The 18,871-nt window shown below is 42.7% G+C and overlaps 1 protein-coding gene across 2 annotated transcripts in view; it reads left to right on the forward strand.

Moving 5' to 3' along the window:
• Positions 1-200: 200 nt before the first annotated feature.
• The window catches only part of LOC121291990 (alpha-taxilin-like), a 72,999-nt gene continuing 54,328 nt past the window's right edge, over positions 201-18,871 (forward strand). Inside the window, exons 1-3 of one of the 2 annotated variants that reach the window (XM_041213706.1) lie at positions 201-256; positions 10,744-11,405; positions 16,517-16,608. In XM_041213706.1, coding sequence (XP_041069640.1) covers positions 10,769-11,405; positions 16,517-16,608 — 729 coding nt within the window. In that variant the 5' untranslated portion in view covers positions 201-256; positions 10,744-10,768. Of the gene's footprint in view, positions 257-3,716; positions 3,856-10,743; positions 11,406-16,516; positions 16,609-18,871 lie in introns of those variants that run through there. The other variant, XM_041213705.1, reaches the window with a different exon arrangement.

Raw genomic sequence — 18,871 nt, forward strand, 5'->3', positions numbered from 1 at the left:
TTTGTGGAAATTAGCTAGCACATACACTTTCCCATTGCCAAATGTAAAATTAAAAGGTTGTAATTATTGATCCTGAAATACAAAAACGCAAACATAATCGGGGCAGTGATTTGACCTTTTTGATAACTCCCTAGTTCCCCCTGTGGCTTAAACAGAAAATTCAGCAATTGGCAGCTGATGTCACAACAGTTAAAGGAAACTGAAACCCAAGATTCAGAAGAAACGTTGTGTTGGTCAGGAGGACAGGAGCTCACAGGTTAGTAAGATTTTATACAGAATAAAATGAAATAGCATAAGGAGAATTATTTGCAGGGTTATGGGAAGAGAGCAGGACATTGGAACGAGGGAAATTTGGGGTAAAAAAGAAAAACTTGCATTTATATAACGTTTTTCACAATCACCAGATGTCTCAAAACATTTTACAGCCAATGAAGTACTTTTTGAGGCATGGTAACTGTTGAAATATAGGAAATGTGGCACCCAGTTGGCACACAACAAACTCCCATAAAGAGCAGTGTGATAATAAACCCAAGTAATCTGTTTTAGCCATGTTGGATGAGGGAGAAATATTGGCCAGAACAGGGAAACTCTCCTTCTCTTCTTTGAAATAATGCCAAAGGATGTTTTACATTCACCCAAGCAGGCAGATGGAGCCTTGGTTTAATGTCTCATCTGGAAAATGGTACCTTAAAAAGTGCAGCACTCTCTCAGGACTGCACCAGAGTGTCAGCCTCGATTTTCATGCTCAAGCCCTGGAATGAGACTCAGACACATGTGACTCAGACGAGAGTGCTACCAACTGAGATTTGCAGGACTGGAACTAAAGAAATTTGCAGGGTTACGGGGAAAGAGCAGGGTGGTGGGATTAATGAAATTTATCAGTGTAACTACACCACATGGAATTTTTTTTTATTCTTTCATGGGATGTGGGCATCACTGGCTAGGCTAGCATTTGTTACCTGTCCCTAATTACCCTTGAGAAGGTGGTGGTGAGCTGTCTTCTTGAACCACTGCAGTCCATGTGTAAGTATGCCCACAGTGCTGTTGAGGAGGGAGAGTTCCAGGATTTTGACCCAACGACAGTGAAGGTCACAGTTCCAAGTCAGGATGGTGTGGCTTGGAGGGGAACTTGTAGATGGTGGTCTTCTGAAGCGCCTGCTGTTCATGTCCTTCTAGATGGTAGAAGTCGTGGATTTGGAAGGTGTTGAGGGAAACTAGGTGAGTTGCTGCAGTACATCTTGTATATTGTTCACACTGCTGCCACTGTGCATTGTTGGTGGAGAGAATGAATGCTTAAGGTTGTGGATGAGGAGTGAATCAAGCAGGATGCATTGTCCTGGATGGTGTCAAGCTTCTTGAGTGTTGTTGGAGCTGCACTCATCCAGGCAAGAGGGGAGTATTCCAACACACTCCTGACTGGTGCCTTGTAGATGGTGAACAGGCATTGCGGTGTCAGGTGGTGAGTTATTTTTTTTCAGAGTTCCCAGCCTCTACTAGTTGCCACAGTATTTATATTGCTGGTCTAGTTCAGTATCTGGTCAATGGTAACCTTCAGGATGTTGACAGTGGGGGTTTCAGTGATGCCATTGAATGTCAAGCGGAGATGGTTAGATTTTCTCTTGTTGGAGATGGTCATTGCGTGGCACTTATTTGGTGTGAATGTTACTTGCCACTTATCCGCTCAAGCCTGGATGTCGTCCAAGTCTTGTTGCATATTGACATGGACTGCTTCAGTATCTGAGAAGTTGTCAACGGTGCTGAACACTGTGCAATCACCGGTGAAAATCCCCACTTCTGACTTTATGGTGGAGGGAAGGTCATTGGTGAAGCAGGTGAAGATGGTTGTGCCTAGGACACTACCCTGAGGAACTCCTGCAGTGATGTCCTGAGACTGAGATGATTGGCCTCCAGCAACCACAAAATCACACAATTGTTACGATGCAGGAGGACGACATTTGGCCCATCATGTCTGCACCGGATCTCCAAATGAGCTTTATGACTCAGTGCCATTCTCTTGCCTTTTCCCTGTAACCCTGTACATTGTTTCTATTTAAATAATCATCTAATGCTCTCTTGAATGCTTCAATTGAACCTGTCTCCACCACACTTCCAGGCAGTGCATTCCAGATCCTAACTACTCACTGTTTGAAAAAGTTTTTTCTCACATCACATTTGCTTCCTTTCCAAATCACCTTAAATCTGTGCACTCTAGTTTCTGATCCTTTTACGAGTGGGAACAGTTTCTCCCTATCTACTCAATCCAGCCCTCTCATGATTTTGACCACATCTATCAAATCTCCTTTTAGCTGTCTTCTCTCCAATGAGAATAGTCCAACCTCCAATCTATCTTCGTAACTCAAATTTCTTATCCCTGGAAACATTCTTGTAAACCTATTCTGCACTCTCTCCAATGTGTTCACATCCTTCCTATAGTGTGGCACCCAAAACTGTATACAACACTCCATCCATATAAGCTCATCATAACCTCCCTGCTCTTGTACTATACATCCCTATTAATAAAGCCCAGGATTCTGTATGCTTTAGTAACTGCACTCTCTGCCTGTACTGCCACCTTCAATGATCTATGCAGATAACCACCCATGTTTCTCCGCTCCTGCACATCTTTAAGAATTGTACCCTTTATTTTATATTGCCTCTCCATGTTCTTCCTACCAAAATGCATCACCTCACACTTTGCATTGAACTTCATCTGCCACCTCTCTGCCCACTCCACCAACTTGTCTATGTCCTTTTGAAGTTCTGTACTGCCTCCTCACAGTTTACAATACTTCCAAGTTTCCTATCATCCACAAACTTTGAAATTGTCCTCTGCACACCAATATCTAGATCATTAACATATATCAGGAAAAGCAAGGGTCCCTATACCGACCCCTGGGGAACTCCACCACAGACTTTCTCCAGCCTGAAAAATATCCATTCACCATTACCCTCTGTTTCCTATCCCTCAGCCAATTTTGTATCCACGTTGCTACTATCCCTTTTATTCCATGACCTGCTGTCTTTTGTGTTAGGTTTGACTTTCCTCTGATTCCCCTTGATTTCAATTTTGCCAGAGTTCCTTGGTGCCACACTCTGCTAAATGCTGCTTTGATCCCAAGCAGCACCTCAGAGGGTGCCTCACCACCACTTTCTTGAGGGCAGTTAGGGATGGGCAATAAATGGTGGCCTAGCCAGCGACGCTCATATCCCACGAACAAAAAAAAATGCAGGATTAGTTAGGGGGGGTGGGGGTGGGGGGTGGGGGCAGACCAGTGGGACTAAGGACATTTCAGGGCTATGAGGAAAAAGTAGGTAAGTGTAACTAGGGCAATGCGCCATTATGGGGAGAGATAGCACAGGCTTGATGGGCCGAATTGGCCAACATTTGTTCCGGAAAAGAGTCATACGGACTCGAAACACTAAACTCTGTTTCTCTCGCCACAGATGCTGCCAAACCTGCTGAGTTTTTCCAGCACTTTCTGTTTCCCTGAAACGTTGCGATGAAACAGAACCATCAGGTCACCAGTGAGCAAATGAGCCCGCCCACTCTTCTTCGCTGAGCATTCTGGGAGAGCGCTCAGCGGAACTACAATACCCACAATTAATCGCGGCAAACATCCGCCCCCCCCCCCAAAGCGGAAGCCCTCCTTTCTCTTCAATGCTGATTGGTTGTTCAGTTTGTAAGGATTGTGACCGTCAGGCTGCTGACAGGGTGACGTAAAGGCATTTCCGGTTAATGTGGGAGAGGAGTTGGAATTTTGGGCGAGGAAGGAGCAGAGGGACCGAGTGGCCACGTCGCTGGAGCCTGGGTAGAAACAACAGCAATTGGCGGTGTTCCGTGTGGCTGCTGCCCGGGTGAGTGCCCGGCGGCCTCGGCAGTTTGGCTGTCCGGCTCGGCTCGGGTTATTGGGCCTGGATCGCGGGCCCGGGCCGGATTTGTGCCGGGTTTGGCCCGAGTTTTGGGCCGGGCTCTAATTTGCGCCGGTTTTGAACCGGGCTCGGCCCGGGTTTTGGGTCGGGCTCTAATTTGCGCCGGTTTTGGGTCGGGCTCTAATTTGCGCCGGTTTTGAACCGGGCTCGGCCCGGGTTTTGGGTCGGGCTCTAATTTACGCCGGTTTTGGGCCGGTTGCTGATCAAACTCAATTTCATGTTTGTTCTGCAATGGCGTCGTCAGAATGTGACAGTTTCCCCCCCCCCCAGCGAAACTTCGCTGATTAATATCCCCAGAGCTCGGGTTTTGTTTGTACAGATCAGCCTGACCCTGAGTTCTTTATTAGCTGGTAAATGTTGCTGAGGTTTAAGGTTAAAATCTTTGCAATTTGCAATCTACCAGTGTATCTCCATAAGCTTTTTTTCTCTGTTACCCCCTTCGGCCAGCAGCAAAATGAAGATTTCCTGGATTACTCCAAAACATGTCATGTCATATGTGATTAATGTGTTGTTTTCCAGCAGGTTGTTTGTAACTTTTCCATATTGGACTTGAAACGTTAACTCTGATTCTCTCTCCACAGATGCTGCCAGACCTGCTGAATTTTTCCAGCTCTTTCTTTTTTTTTCAGATCACCAGCATTCACACTATTTTGCTTTTAGTTTGTCACTGTCTCCTTTAGGAACATCAGACGTAGAAAATAGAAGCAGGGGAGTAGGTCATTCGGGCCTGCCACGCCATTCAATATGACCATGGCTCATTCTATATCTCAGCTCCATAGTCACTGATGCTTTTAGAGTCTGGAAATCTATTTCCTCCTTAAATATATTCAGTGATTTGGCCTCCAAAGCCTCTGTGGTAGAGAATTCCACAGGTTCACCACCCTCTGAGTGAAGAAGTTTCTCCTCATCTCAATCCTAAATGGCCTACTCCGTATCCTGAGACTGTGACCCTTTGTTCTAGACCACCCCCCCCCCCCCCCCCCCCCCCCCCCCAGCCAGAGGAAACATCATCCCTGCATCCAGTCTGTCTATAGGTATCATTACATATGATGAGTAGCTGAATAATTTCAATCTTTATTCCAATAATAATCATTGATTGCCAATTTGGTTAAATTAATTTTGCTAAGTTCCATTGCCTATTACATCAAGGTGTTTAATACAATATTGTTTCAAAACTTAATACTGATTGGGATTTCCATTAATATTCAGTTCAGGTTTTGGAGTTTATAGATCCCTGTAGGATTTTCAGAATGTCTTTTCTTTGAGGTTTTCTTTTCCTATGTTTCTGTCTCCTCAGTGTTTGCACAGGTGTACAAGTATATGGATTACTAGATTGCTGGGAGTGATAACTTAAAGGGAAGGAAAAGAGGTTCTGAAAGTGTCCTGAACTGCAAAAGCAAATCTTGAAAATTTTTAAATGATTAGTTTATTTATCTCTTAATCTGTCTTCTGAAGGAGATGGCTTATGCTGGCATACAATTCTAAGAGCAGTATGCTTGCTTTATTGCCGCAAAAATACACTAATTTTGGTTAAGATTGGGGTTACATTGCTTATGAATATTTATCATATATATTCAAGTATTAGTCAATCTTGTGTATAAGTCAATTCCTGACTTTTAGCCCAAAAAACCCTAACTCTTCCTGCTTACCAGCACCTTGGCGTCTCCGCTGCAGGCTGATTCTCTTCCTCCTATTGACTCTCCTGGTCACTTCCTCTCCTGCAGGCTAACTCTCTCTTGCCGCCTCTGGCCCCAGTGGCCGCTGCCGCCTCTCTCCAGCCCCCACCCCCCCCGGATCAGCCGGTATCAATTGGGCCACACGCTCTGTTGGCCCAGGCACAAAACATCAGTAAAGTGAAAACCCCAAAGTGCGTCATCATATCCAAGAACATGCCTGGATTTCAACTTCTCAACATAATTACTCATGTATAAGTTGTCTCCCTGTTTTTTGCCAAAAAGTTTAGGCTCAAAAAGTCAACTTTTACATGAGTATATACAGTAAGTTACTTCTGGATTGAAATATTAGGGGGAGGCGATGACGTAGTGGTATTGTTGCTGGACTAGTAATCCAGAGACACAGAGTAATCCTCCAGGGACTTGGGTTCGAATCCCATGGCAGATGATGGAATTTGAATTCAGTAAAAGTCTGGAATTACAAGTTTAATGATGACCATGTAAAAACCCATCTGGTTCACTAATTGCTGCAGCAATGTGGTAGACTCTTAAATGGAGCAAGACACTCAGTTGTAACAAACCACTAAAGGCACAAAAAAGGAATGAAACCAGACGGACCTAGGCACCGGAAACGACAACGGCAAACTCAACCCTGTAAAGTTCTCCTTACTAACATCTGGGAGATGGGCTAGTTGGGAGAGCTGTGTCACAGACTAGTCAAGCAACAGCCTGGAATGCCCCTGACACCACCATAACCATCCCTGGGTATGTCCTGTCCCACCAGCAGTAAACAGTGTATATGGTCAGGAGGGAGTTGCCCTGGGAGTCCTCAACATCGACTTCAGACCCCATGAGGTCTCATGGTATCAGGTCAAACATGGGCAAGGAAACTGATTACCACAACTGATGAATCAGTGCTCCTCCATGTTGAACACCACTCGGAGGAAGTACTGAGGGTGGCAAGGACACAGAATGTACTCTAGGTGGAGGACTTCAATGTCCATCATCCCCAAGAGTGGACTGGCTGAGTCCTAAATGACATAGCTGCTAGACTGGGTCTGTGGCAGGTGGTGAGGGAACCAACAAGAGGGAAAAACATATTTGACCTCATCCTCACCAACCTGTCCCCTGCAGATGCATCTGTCCATGACGGTATCAGTAAGAGTAACCACTGCACGGTCGTTGTGGAGACAAAGTCTCGCCTTCACGCCTCCATCATGTGTGGCACTACTACCGTACTAAATGGGATACATTTCGAACAGATCTAGCAACTCGACTGGGCATCCATGAGGCGCTGTGGACCATCAGCAGCAGCAGAATTGTTCTCGAACACAATCTGTAACCTCATGGCCCAGCATATCCCCCACTCTACCATTACCATCAAGCCAGGGGTTCAACCCTGGTTCAATGAAGAGTGCAGGAGGGCATGCCAGGAGCAGCATACCTAAAAATGAGGTGTCAACTTGGTGAAGCTATAACACAGGACTAATTGTGTGACAAACAGCATAAGCAGCAAGTGATAGACAGAGCTAAGTGATCCCACAACCAACGGATCAGTTCCAAGCTCTGCAGTCCTGCCACATCCAGTCATGAATGGTGGTGGACAATTAAACAACTCACTGGAGCAGGAGGCTCCACAAGTATCCCGATCCTCAATGATGGGGGAGCCCAGCACATCAGTGCAATAGATAAGTCTGCAGCATTTGCTACGATCTTCAGCCAGAAGTGCCGAGTGGATAATCCATCTCGGCCTCCTCCAGAGGTCCCCAGCATCACAGATGCCGGTCTTCAGCCAATTCAATTCATTCCACATGATCTCAAGAAACAGCTGAACACTGGATACTGCGAAGACTACGGGCCCTGACAATATCCCGGCAATAGTGCTGAAGACTTGTGCTCCAGAACTTGTCACACCACTAGCCAAGCTGTTCCAGTACAGCTGCAACACTAGCATCTACCCGGCTATGTGAAAAATTGCCCAGGTATGTGCTGTACACAAAAAGCAGGGCAAACTCAATCCAGCCAATTACCGCCCCATCAGTCTACTCTCCATCATGGATAAAGTAATGGAAGGGGTCATCAACAGTACTATCAAGCAGCACTTGTTTAGCAGTAACCTGCTCACTGATGCCCAGTTTGGTTCTGCCAGGGGCACTCGGCTCCTGACCTCATTACAGCCTTGGTTCAAACATGGACAAAAGACCTGAACTCCCAAGGTGAGGGGAGAGTGACTGCCCTTGACATCAAGGCAGTGTTTGACTGAGTGTGGTATCAAGGAGCCCGAGCAAAACTGGAGTCAATGGGCATCAGGGGGAAAACTCTCTGCTGATTAGAGTCACACTTAGCACAAAGGAAGACGGCTGTGGCTGTTGGAGGTCAGTCATCTCAGCTGCAGGACATCACTGCAGGAGTTCCTTGGGGTAGTGTCCTTGGCCCAACCGTCTTCAGCTGCTTCATCAATGACTTCCTTCCATCATAAGGTCAGAAGTGGGGATGTTCGCTGATGATTGCACAATGTTCAGCACCATTCGTGACTCCTCAGATACTGAAGCAGTCCATGCCCAAATGTAGCCAGACCAGGACAATATCCAGGCTTGGGCTGACAGGTGGCAAGTAACATTTACGCCACACAACTGTCAGGCATTGGCCATCTCCAACAAGAGCGAACCCAACCATCATGCCTTGACGTTCAGTGGCATTACCATTACTGAATCCCGCACTACCAACATCCTGGGGGTTACTATTGACCAGAAATGGAACTGGTTTAGCCATATAAATACTGTGGCTACAAGAGTAGGTCAGAGACCAGGAATTGTGCATCGAGTAACCCACCTCCGTACTCCCAAAAGCCTGTCCATTATCTACAAGGCGCAAGTTAGGAATGTGATGGCATACTCCCCAATTGCTTGGATGAGTGCTGCTCTCACAACACTGAAGAAACTGGACACTGTCCAGGACAAAGCAGCCCGCTTGATTGGCACCACATCCACAAACATTCACTCTCTCCACCACTGACGCACAATAGCAGCAGCGTGTACCATCTACAAGATGCACTGCTCCTTAGACAGCACCTTCCAAACCCACGACCACTGCCACCTAGAAGGAGAAAGGCAGTAGATAGATGGGAACACCACCGCCTGGAAATTCCCCTCCCAAGTCACTCACCATCCTGACTTGGAAATATATCGCCGTTTCTTCACTGTTGCTGGGTCAAAATCCTGGAACTCCCTCCCTAACAGCACCGTGGGTGTACCGACACCACGTGGACTGCAGCAGTTCAAGAAGGCAGCTCACCACCACCTTCTCAAGGGATGGGCAGTAAATGCTGGCCCAGCTAGCGAATCCCACATCCCGTGAATGAATAAAAAATAATCATGGCTCAGTCCACAGATTTAGAATGATTGTCATTTAAGATTCAGTTTGTCATTTTTAACATTTGAGTTAAGTGGGATATGGAAAAATCTGATGTCTTTCAAAAAGTTTTTTCAACCTACTGTGTCCAATTGTTTCATAACTTTACACAGCTCAATGGAGTTATCCTGTAATGTTCTATATTTGTATTAGCTGATTCCAGGCAGCATACCGGTGAATCTGTACTGTACTTTGGCAACTCTGGCTGTACATATTCCAGGAGACGTTGGCTGACAGGGCACCACAGAAAGCCACCGGCATGGCGCGTCAGGTTGTCTGTGTGACACCTTAGGGCAATATGCAGGAGAAATTATTTAACAGTGAATTTAAAGTCTAATGCAAACAATGAACCATTATCTTCTTTGGTATTTTTAATCTTTTTAATGTATATGGAAAAGGTAAAAAAATAGATGCTTGCTCTGCCTGTTTTATTTTTCCCAAATGCAAGAGCAAGTGGTGTCCTCCTGGGATGGGCTGGTGGATTTGTCCCCCTCTGTGCCAATTTATCAGCAGCAATCCTCAGCCCTCTCTGAGCACCCTAGTGCAGGTCCAAGGTCAGCACGGAGGCTTGTCCTCTGCCAGACTTCTTGGGTCACTTGGAGCAATGTACCCTCTGGGATGGGAAGGCCCCTATTACATGCACTTACCTAGCCTTTTGCCTGAAAAAGCGAGACGAGTCACCTACTGACTTTGGGCTGAAGATGGATTTGTGGACTTTGGGGCAGGTTGGGTGGGCGGGGTGTCAACTGCTCCAGACTGCTGATCTGATCTCACTTAGTGACTGTGTGCTCCAGGAGATCCTCATGTCTCCAGGATAGCTCCTCCACATATGGAGGAGCTCACCATTTACCCCCACGTGGAATCTCTACAGGAACCTGGTTCCTCCGGGGTCTCACTTCTGATTTGCGGCACTGAGCTGGATGTGATGTCATTGTGTGGCAATGCAGCATATTGTTCGGAATTGGAGCTTCTTTCCCCTTGGAGGCTGCTGATGTCGACTTATGGGAATGATTTGTTTAAAATATTGTTTTAAAATCTCAGAATGCTTTCTTTTGCCTCTGATGCTGATTCCCTTGGCAACTTTCTTCGGTACTTGGGGTTTCTTGCTATATCTTTCATTTTAGTTTTGTCTGAAAATCTGGCCAACATTTTCTCTAGCCCTATATTCATGTATTTGTGCAGAATAAATAGACCCCATGGGACTTCCATCCCTCTGAAAAATTGCCCTTAAGTCCTATCAATCAATTTTTAATCCATTTTGCTACCTTCCCCCCCTAGTTCCACATCTTATGCTATTTTGTAATGATTTCTGTATTGTAACTTCTCAAAGGTTTTGGGAAAGTCCATGTACGTCACATCTATTAGTGTAGGCTTTGAAAAGATGATGGCAAGTTTCCTCAGATCACTTATTCTCCTGCTCGAACCCCATGGCCCTGCAGGATTCTTCCCCTGAAGTGCCCAGCCAGTTTCCTTTTGAAATCATTGATCATCTTCACTTCCATCACCCTCATAGGCAGCAAGTTCCATCAAATTTTGCAAGTACAGAATTATTACTTAACACAGGGTAACTCTGGAATGAATATTCTTATCCAAACTATTTATTTCTCCAAACAAAGTTACTTCACAACTGTTACCATAAATGGCTGACTGGAATATTTGGATTCATTTGTAATTTTTTTAAGTATTTGAATTCGACAACTCTACAACCTTTCCTTTTGTTTCTGTGCAGGCTTTTATTAAGTAAAACATAAGCCATGAAGAATCAAGATTCTGAAAGTAAGTTCAATCCACCTGCTGATGGTCATGAGACTCCTGTGGTTGGTGGTGTAGCAGCAGAGAGGGCAGACCCTGCTGGGAGAGAGGAATGTCTGGGTGTTGCTCAGTCTTCTGGACCTGAAACCAATTATCAAATCTGCAAAAAATCTGATGACCAGAATGGGTTTGCTCAAAACCATGATAATATAAGTATCAGTGAAGACACACTGAATGGACCAACTGCAGGAGATAGCAGTGAGGAATCATTAGCTGTTCAAGAGACTTCTTCCGTAGATGGCTTGGATACCCTCCAGCCTGAATCTTCAACAGCTGATGTCTCGGATGAGCTCAGCAGACAGCTTGAAGACATATTGAACACGTATTGCTGCAACCTGGCTGAGCATAGTTCTGTTGTGCAACCTGAGGAATCTCCTGAAATGGAAGAAACAGAGAAATGTGTTAACAGTGAGCCTTTGAGAAATGGTGTGCGAGAGATTGAATGTGGGGGAATGAATGAAGAGATAGAAAAGGTTGTGAAGGCAGAGGCTCGTGTAGAAGATGTGAAAGAAAATGGAGATGTTCCAAACAACAAGGATCAGAAAAAAGCACCAGAAAAGAAGAAAGCCAAAGCTTTAGGTAAGCTAAACTTCTTTCACACTAAACACCTTAGTCTTTTAGCTCACATTGTGATTTTGTTTTAACATTTTTTTTCTGGAATTTTTTTTAACACATTTTATAGCTTTCTTAGTGATGCAGTTAAAGCTGTTCTTAAATAATGCTGAAAATGTTGAGTGATACAATTAAAGGACCGGGAAATAAGATTAGAGTAGGTGGGCCCCATTGAAGAGCTTGCACTGAGACTAGCTAGAAGACCAATAGATTTCCATCTATGCTATAATTTCTGGTTCCATGACCAAACAAATACACAAATGAAAGGGTAATGCTAGGGAAATTATGGGGGCTGGAGGGAAGATCACGACTGCCTTGGCGCTCTTTGATGACTGTGGTTTTCAGTGACCACTTGGTGTTGAATTGGTTCCGAGCCATTCTGAAGCACTGCCTCTCATTAGATACATGTGCTTCCTGCTTAAACTGTAATTGCTAGATTGGCTTGGGAATTCAGTAAGGAGCTGAAATATTAATATTCAGGGGAAGCAAAATGAGGATCATTCCAAAATCAACTTGTTGCTTTGAATATGTTCAGACATGTAAATCTAACTTGGTGTTTACGTGTTCTATCTGTCTTATTTTGATATTTAATTAATCAACAGTAACTATTAAATTTAAATTATAGCTAATATAACTAGTAAATAATTTCTATATAAATGGAAATATAAACTGATAATCTGTAAGTTAATACTTCAAGGACTAATGTATAATTTGTTCAATTTCTTAAAAATCCACCATAACAGACATTTGCTGCTGTGCTCTATGGCTAAAGAGCAAACAAAGCTCATATTACAAATTCCATCTAAACTCAGTAGATTGCAACTCTAAATATACAGCACATGCCAGGGTGTAGCTCAATCTGTTGCTACTACAACAAAGTTGATTATGGGCAAATTCTAGTACTTCATTGTTGAATAAACATACCAGGTTACATAATTACAAAGTTTACAAGTATTCTCACTAAGTGGAACATTTTTGAGATACTTTTCTGGGGCAATAGATAGTCACAAAATCTAGCTCCCTTTAAAGGTACTAGTACCAAATTCTGCAAAATACGAACATATGAACAAGGAGCAGGAGTAGGCCACTCAGCCCCTCGAGCCTGCTCCACCATTCAATAAGATCACAGCTGATCTGATTGTAACCTCAACTCCACAGTCCTGCCTACCCCCTATAACCTCTCACCCCTTGCTTATTAAGAATCTATTCACCTCTGCCTTTAAAATATTCTAAGACTCTGCTTCCTTCACCTTTTGAGGAAGAGAGTTCCAAAGACTCTTGACTTGACACAAATTAAAATTACTGTCACAAAACTGACACAAATTAAAATTACTGTCACAAAACTGACACAAATGAAGAATTAATCCTTGGACTTTTTGGCCTGTATTACTTCAAGCACTTTTTTCACTAGGAAAGCCATTGATTAAATCTTTAGAAAGGTCTTCAGATAATTATTTTTTCAACTACTTCACCAAGGCAAATCTACATTTTAGCTTAAAGTCAAATGGCCTGCAAACGATACCTCATACTTGCAGTTGTATTAGTACCTTTTGTGAAATTAACATTTCACATTTCACAACTCTGCACCATTTTCCTGAGACATGGATGAGAAAGTAGTGAGGCTGAGGTAAGACCATTTGGCCTCTCATTGATTGTCAGCCGTGGTTCAGTAGGTAGAACTCTTGTCTGAGTTAGAATGTTGTGGGATCAAGTCCCACTGCAGAGAATTGAACACAAATCCAGGCTGACACCCCAGAGCTGTAATGAGACAGAGCTGCACAGTCAAAGGTGCTCTCTTTTGCATGAGATGTTAAACTGCCCTGTCTGCTCTCTCAGGTGCATGGAAAAGATCCATGGTACTATTCTGAAGAAGAGCAGGGAGTTAGCCCCAACATCCTGGGCCAATACTTTCCCCTCAATCAACATCACAAGCAGATTGTCTGGTCATTATCACATTGGGAGCTTGCTGTGTGCAAATTGGCAGCCACGTTTCCTCCATTTCAACATTTCTTTGGCTATAAAGCACTTTTGGGAAACGGAGATTGTGAAGTACCCCATATAAATGCAAGTTCCTCCTTTCTCATCTTCCCCCTGCTCCTCTCTCTCCTCCCTCTTGTACTCACCCTCTCCAACATGCCCCTAATAATGTTTTAATTGATTCTTCACATTTATGTGATAAGAGATCAGACTTTGCACTTTGAGTCTCCCTGTTCCCTTCCTCGTGTATTGTGTTGCTCATTCGTTTCCCAATATGCAATCACAGAAAAGCAAAATACATTATATAAAGTACCTTTAACCAGAATAATGTCTCAAAATGCTTCAGAGTTGGACGAAGTTGGATACTAAGCAATCAATGTGATATTAAAAAGGATGGCAAAAAATTTTGGTGAAAGCGGTGGACTTTACAGCCTGAATGCTGTTCGGGTCTTGCTGCATATGGATGTGGACTGCTTCAGTATCTGTGAAGTCCTGAGGTTAGCATCCAGTTGTTCAAAGACACGGCTGCCAATGGTGGGGTGCACAGGAAGCTAGAGTCAGCAGAATGCAGCATTCTCTAAAGGCTGTAGAGCTGGAGAACGTTACAGAGTTGGGAGGGATAAGGCCCTGAAGACATTGAAACTTGGGGTTGAGAGTTTTCAGCTTGTGGCATTTAGCAAGTGCAGGACTAATGAATCAGTGGGTTTAAGTGGGCCAGGATTCAGGCAGCAGAGTTTTGAATGAAGTTGGAGAGGGTGGATGGGAAGTCAGCCAGGAGACAATTGGTATAGTCAGACCTGGAGTTGACAAATTATTTCCTTTCTTGGTAATTGATTTGTTATTTGTCTGCTGGATTGTATATCAAACCTAAATCTTTTCCTGAAACTTAAACTCAACTGCATTTCTTATTTTAGCATCCTCTCCAAACTTAACACTTAGTATTGGTTTGCATAAGGCCATTAAAGCAAATGATAACAAAGGACTGAAGCGCTGATTCCTGCACAATTTCACTGATTATTTTCTCCTTGTGATTACACTTTGTCCTCCACCCATATCGAAATCCATTTCTGACTCCCTTTGCAGCAGTTGTCAGTTTAGTGACTGCACAGAGGGGGGGGTGAAGAGAAACAAAGCTTCCTTTTAAACGAATCATTTTGCAAAGGTTACACTCTGTCGCACGCATTAGCACTTCGTCAAACACATGTACGCAGTGCCTCTTTTTTTCTTTGCCAGCTCCCACCCATCTTGATATGGCAGTGGTGAGTCTTGAAGCTGAATGTTCCACCTCCCTTACTGCCTGAAGGTTTCTAGGGCCAATTGTGATAATATTGTGCATGACCTTGACAGAACTCCTAAGTGGATTAATTCAACATTTGAGGTGTGCTATCCTATTCAATCGGGAAATATTTTGGTATTTACAAAGCTTCAAGGAAGGTGTTAGATTTTCTGTTTCATTAAGCAGATAGATCTTTTGATTTAAAAACATTTTATTTTTACTCGCTCCTTTTGTGATTGCGGACTCGCGATAGTTCTTAAATTCTCCCAAGTCTTGTAATTTTTGAACATGGGTTTTTACATATCATCTATTAAAATGAAACTGAGCAGGAAGCAGGTGGAACCAAATCACAGTCAAGTTACAGTTAACACGTAGCACAATAACAGTTGACTGTTACAATTGTAAAGCTTTCTCTTAGTTGTTGAGTATATTCAAGGCTCAAATTGATCGTTTTTTGAACGTGGGGCGTGTGGACTTAAAAGTAAGCCATAATCTCGAATAGTGGAGCAGACTTAAGGGGCTGAATGGCCTCCTTGCTCCTGTTTCTTATATTTTTTGGGTTTGAATATGGATAAGGGACAAAGAAGGGAATGAGTTTGGTTGTTTAGTGGAATGATCTACTACAAGGCACAAATCAATGCACAAAGGTAGACACAGTTTTGCATTACTTATATAGCCCACCTTTAAAGACATCAATTTGATTGGTTGGACATATGAAAATATCACATCATGCAGTGAAGAATAGGAAAGTTACAGCAAATGCAGTGGCTTAAGAAAAATATTATTTCTTCCTTTTCTCATCTCTATGGCATTAAATTTTGTGTGGGATACTCATTGAAAAGAAAAATACCAGTTCAGTTTGATTTATAAATATTTAACAGTCATAGGAGTAAAGCTCAAACATACTAATCTCTATTGTTCAGCTAGCGCAAGTTAGTAAACAGATTAGTTTATTTTAATAACAAACTTTATTTTGAAAAAGTTTTCCTGCAATGTTGCTTCAGACTTTGACCTTTTTTTTATAATCATTACTGAAATGAAATGTTAAATTGCCTATTACTGAATCAGAACAAAACTGTTTCAAATTCTGATTAGTTTGCACATTCTGTTATGCATGAAATGAAACTAAATTTGTGAAATTTTGTAGTAACTTTTAATATTTTGATATATTTCTGTAAACTCTCTGTGCTGCTTTGCTTCACTGTATCAAATATTGATTAATACACTGGAATAATAAATTCGACTCCTGTTTTTCGAGAAGTTTGTGGACAGTTTTAAGTGGCTCTGGAAGGATGTCTTTGATCTAAATACAAGCATTTTTTAATATATTTCTGAGGGAAAACATGAATTCTTGCAGTAAGTCAGATTGATGTGCAAATAATCTTTCAGTATCTCTGCAGACTGTTTACAGCCTTTTCTTTTATTTCAGGTTTCTCATTTTCAATTTTTCTTTTATCTCTAAAATGAGCATTTTATTATACGTTAAGCAGTGTGTCCTAGTTCTTGCTGTTTAGCGTTTTGTGCAGATATATTGAAAAATTGCTCTCAATTGGTCAGTTATGTTTTAATTACTAAAGAAAATGTAGTTTGTATTTTATCTGGTGTGCAGACATTTTATGTAGCAATCAAAAGGATAAAATATGAATAGAGTGTATGGCCATACAGCTTATGGGTAGCATTAACAGCCTGCTGAAGAGTTTATTGATAACCAATATATTACGGAGACCACAATGAGGGAGGGAAAAAGATGACATTTGAAAGTATGGTCATGCATTGATTTGCTCCTGAAAAATGTGTTACACTTCTAGTCTCTGTTTTTTTGCAGGAAAGGAAATCACATTGTTGATGCAGACACTGAATACTTTGAGCACCCCAGAGGAGAAGCTTGCTGCACTTTGCAAGAAGTATGCAGACATGGTCAGTTAAAAAGGATTAAAAGTTATGAGCTTTATGCAAGGTTTCTATCTAATCTGAAACTTAAATTCTGTTCTGCATTTCAAAATTTCAAAAGCATACCTTTAAAGGCGGTTAACAAACATTTGAATTCTGATAATACTAATGAATATTTTGTGTACATTAAATTTCTAGCCCCCAATATTCATTACTTGAGAAAAGTGCACCTTTGCTCTGTTGATCTTCCCTCAATCGTGAAGTTATTGCCTCATAGAAACTCATCTTATCTGGCATCTACCCGGCAATATGGAAAATTGTCCAGATATGTCTTGTCCAAAAAAAGCAGGTCAAATCAAGCCTGGCTAATTACCACCCCATCAGTTTACTCTCTATCATCAGCAAAGTAGTGGAAGGAGTTGTCGTCAGTGCTGTCAGACGACACTTACACAGCAATAACCTGCTCACAGACACTCAGTTTCGGAACATGGGAGCATGAATAGGCCATTTGGCCTGTCAAGCATGCTCCAACATTCAATCTGGCCTTGGCTCCTCAACCTCAATGCCACTTTCCTGCGCTATCTCCATACCCCTTGGTGTCATCCAGAAATCCATCGCTTTCTGTCTTGAACATGTTCAATGATTGAGTTTCTACAGCCCTCTGGGGTAGAGAATTCCAAAGATTCACCACCCTCTGAGTGAAGAAATTCCTCCTCATCTCTGTCTTAAATGGCTTGTCCCTTATTCTGAGACTTTGTCCCCTGGTTCTAGACTCATCAGCCAGGGGAAAAATTCCTACCTACATCTTCCCTGTCGAGCACTGGAAGAATTTTGTAAGTTTCAATGAGATCACCTCTCATTCTTTTGAAATTCTAGCGAATGCAGGCCCAGTCTCCACAATCATTCCCCAAAGGGCAGCCCTGCCATCCCAGGGATTAGTCTGGTGAACCTCCGGTGCACACCCTCTATGACAAGTATATCCTTCCTTGGATAAGGAGGCCATAACTGTGCACAATACTCAGATGCGATCTCATAAAGGCTGTATACAATTGCAGCAAGACATCTTTACTCCTGTACTCAAATCCCCTTGTGATGAAGGCTAACATACCATTTGCCTTCCTAATTGCTTGCTGCACCTGCATACTAACTTTTAGTGACTCATGAACAAGGACATCCAGGTCCCTTTTGGACATCAACACTTCCCAATTTCTCACCATTTAAGAAGTCCTCTGCCTTAGTGTATTTTAGCTACCAAAATGGATAACTTCACACTTATTCACATATTCCATCTCCCGTGTTCTTGCCCATTCACTTGGCCTGTCCAATTCCCCTTGAACCCTCCTTGCATCCTCCTCACAACTTACATTCCCACCTAGTTTTGTGTCATCAGTAAATTTGGAAAGATTACATTTTTCCCCATGCCCGAATCATTGATATAGATAGTAAACAGCTGTGGCCTCAGCACTGATCCTTATAGTACTCCACTAGTCATAGCCTGCCATCCTGAAAATGACCCATTTATTCCTACTCTCTGTTACCCAATTCTCAATCCAATATATTATCCCCAATCCTATGTGCTCTAATTTTGTTTACTAACCTCCTGTATGTGACCTTATCAAAAGCCGTCTGAAAATCCAAATACACCATCTCCACCAGCTCTCCTTTATCTATGCTAAAAGTAACATCCTCAAAAAAAACTCAACAGGTTTGTCCAACATGACTCCCCTTTCATAAATGCATGTTGACTCTGCCCAGTCATATCATTTTCCAAGTGTATAGTTATCACATCCTTTTATAATAATTTCTAACGTTTTCCCTATACTGATGTCAAACTAACAGGTCAGTAGATCTCAGTTCTCTCTCCCTCCCTTCTTAAATAGTGGTGTTACATTTGCTACTTTCCAATTTCCAGGAACCTTTCCAGAATTTCTAGAATTTTGAAAAATAACCACCAATACATCCACTATCTCCATAGCTACCTCCAATACTCTGGGATGTAGCTCATCAGGTCCAGGGGATTTATCAATCTTCAATCCAATTGATTATTTTGAGTGCTACCTCTTTATTAATTCTCATTTCTTTGAGCTCCTCATTTTCACAAGCCCCTTGGTTCCCTAGTATTTCTGGGAGATTTTCTGTATCTTCATCTGTGAAGACAGAAACAAAGTCATTGTTCAGTTTCTCTGCCATTTCCCTATTTTCCATTGTAAATTCTCTTGTCCCTGCCTGTAATGGATCCACATTTGCCCTTACTAACCTTTCCCTTTTCACATAACTGGAGAAGCTTTTA

Source organism: Carcharodon carcharias, chromosome 19 (genome assembly GCF_017639515.1).
Source record: "Carcharodon carcharias isolate sCarCar2 chromosome 19, sCarCar2.pri, whole genome shotgun sequence".
In the NCBI taxonomy this organism is placed as follows: Eukaryota; Metazoa; Chordata; class Chondrichthyes; order Lamniformes; family Lamnidae; genus Carcharodon; species Carcharodon carcharias.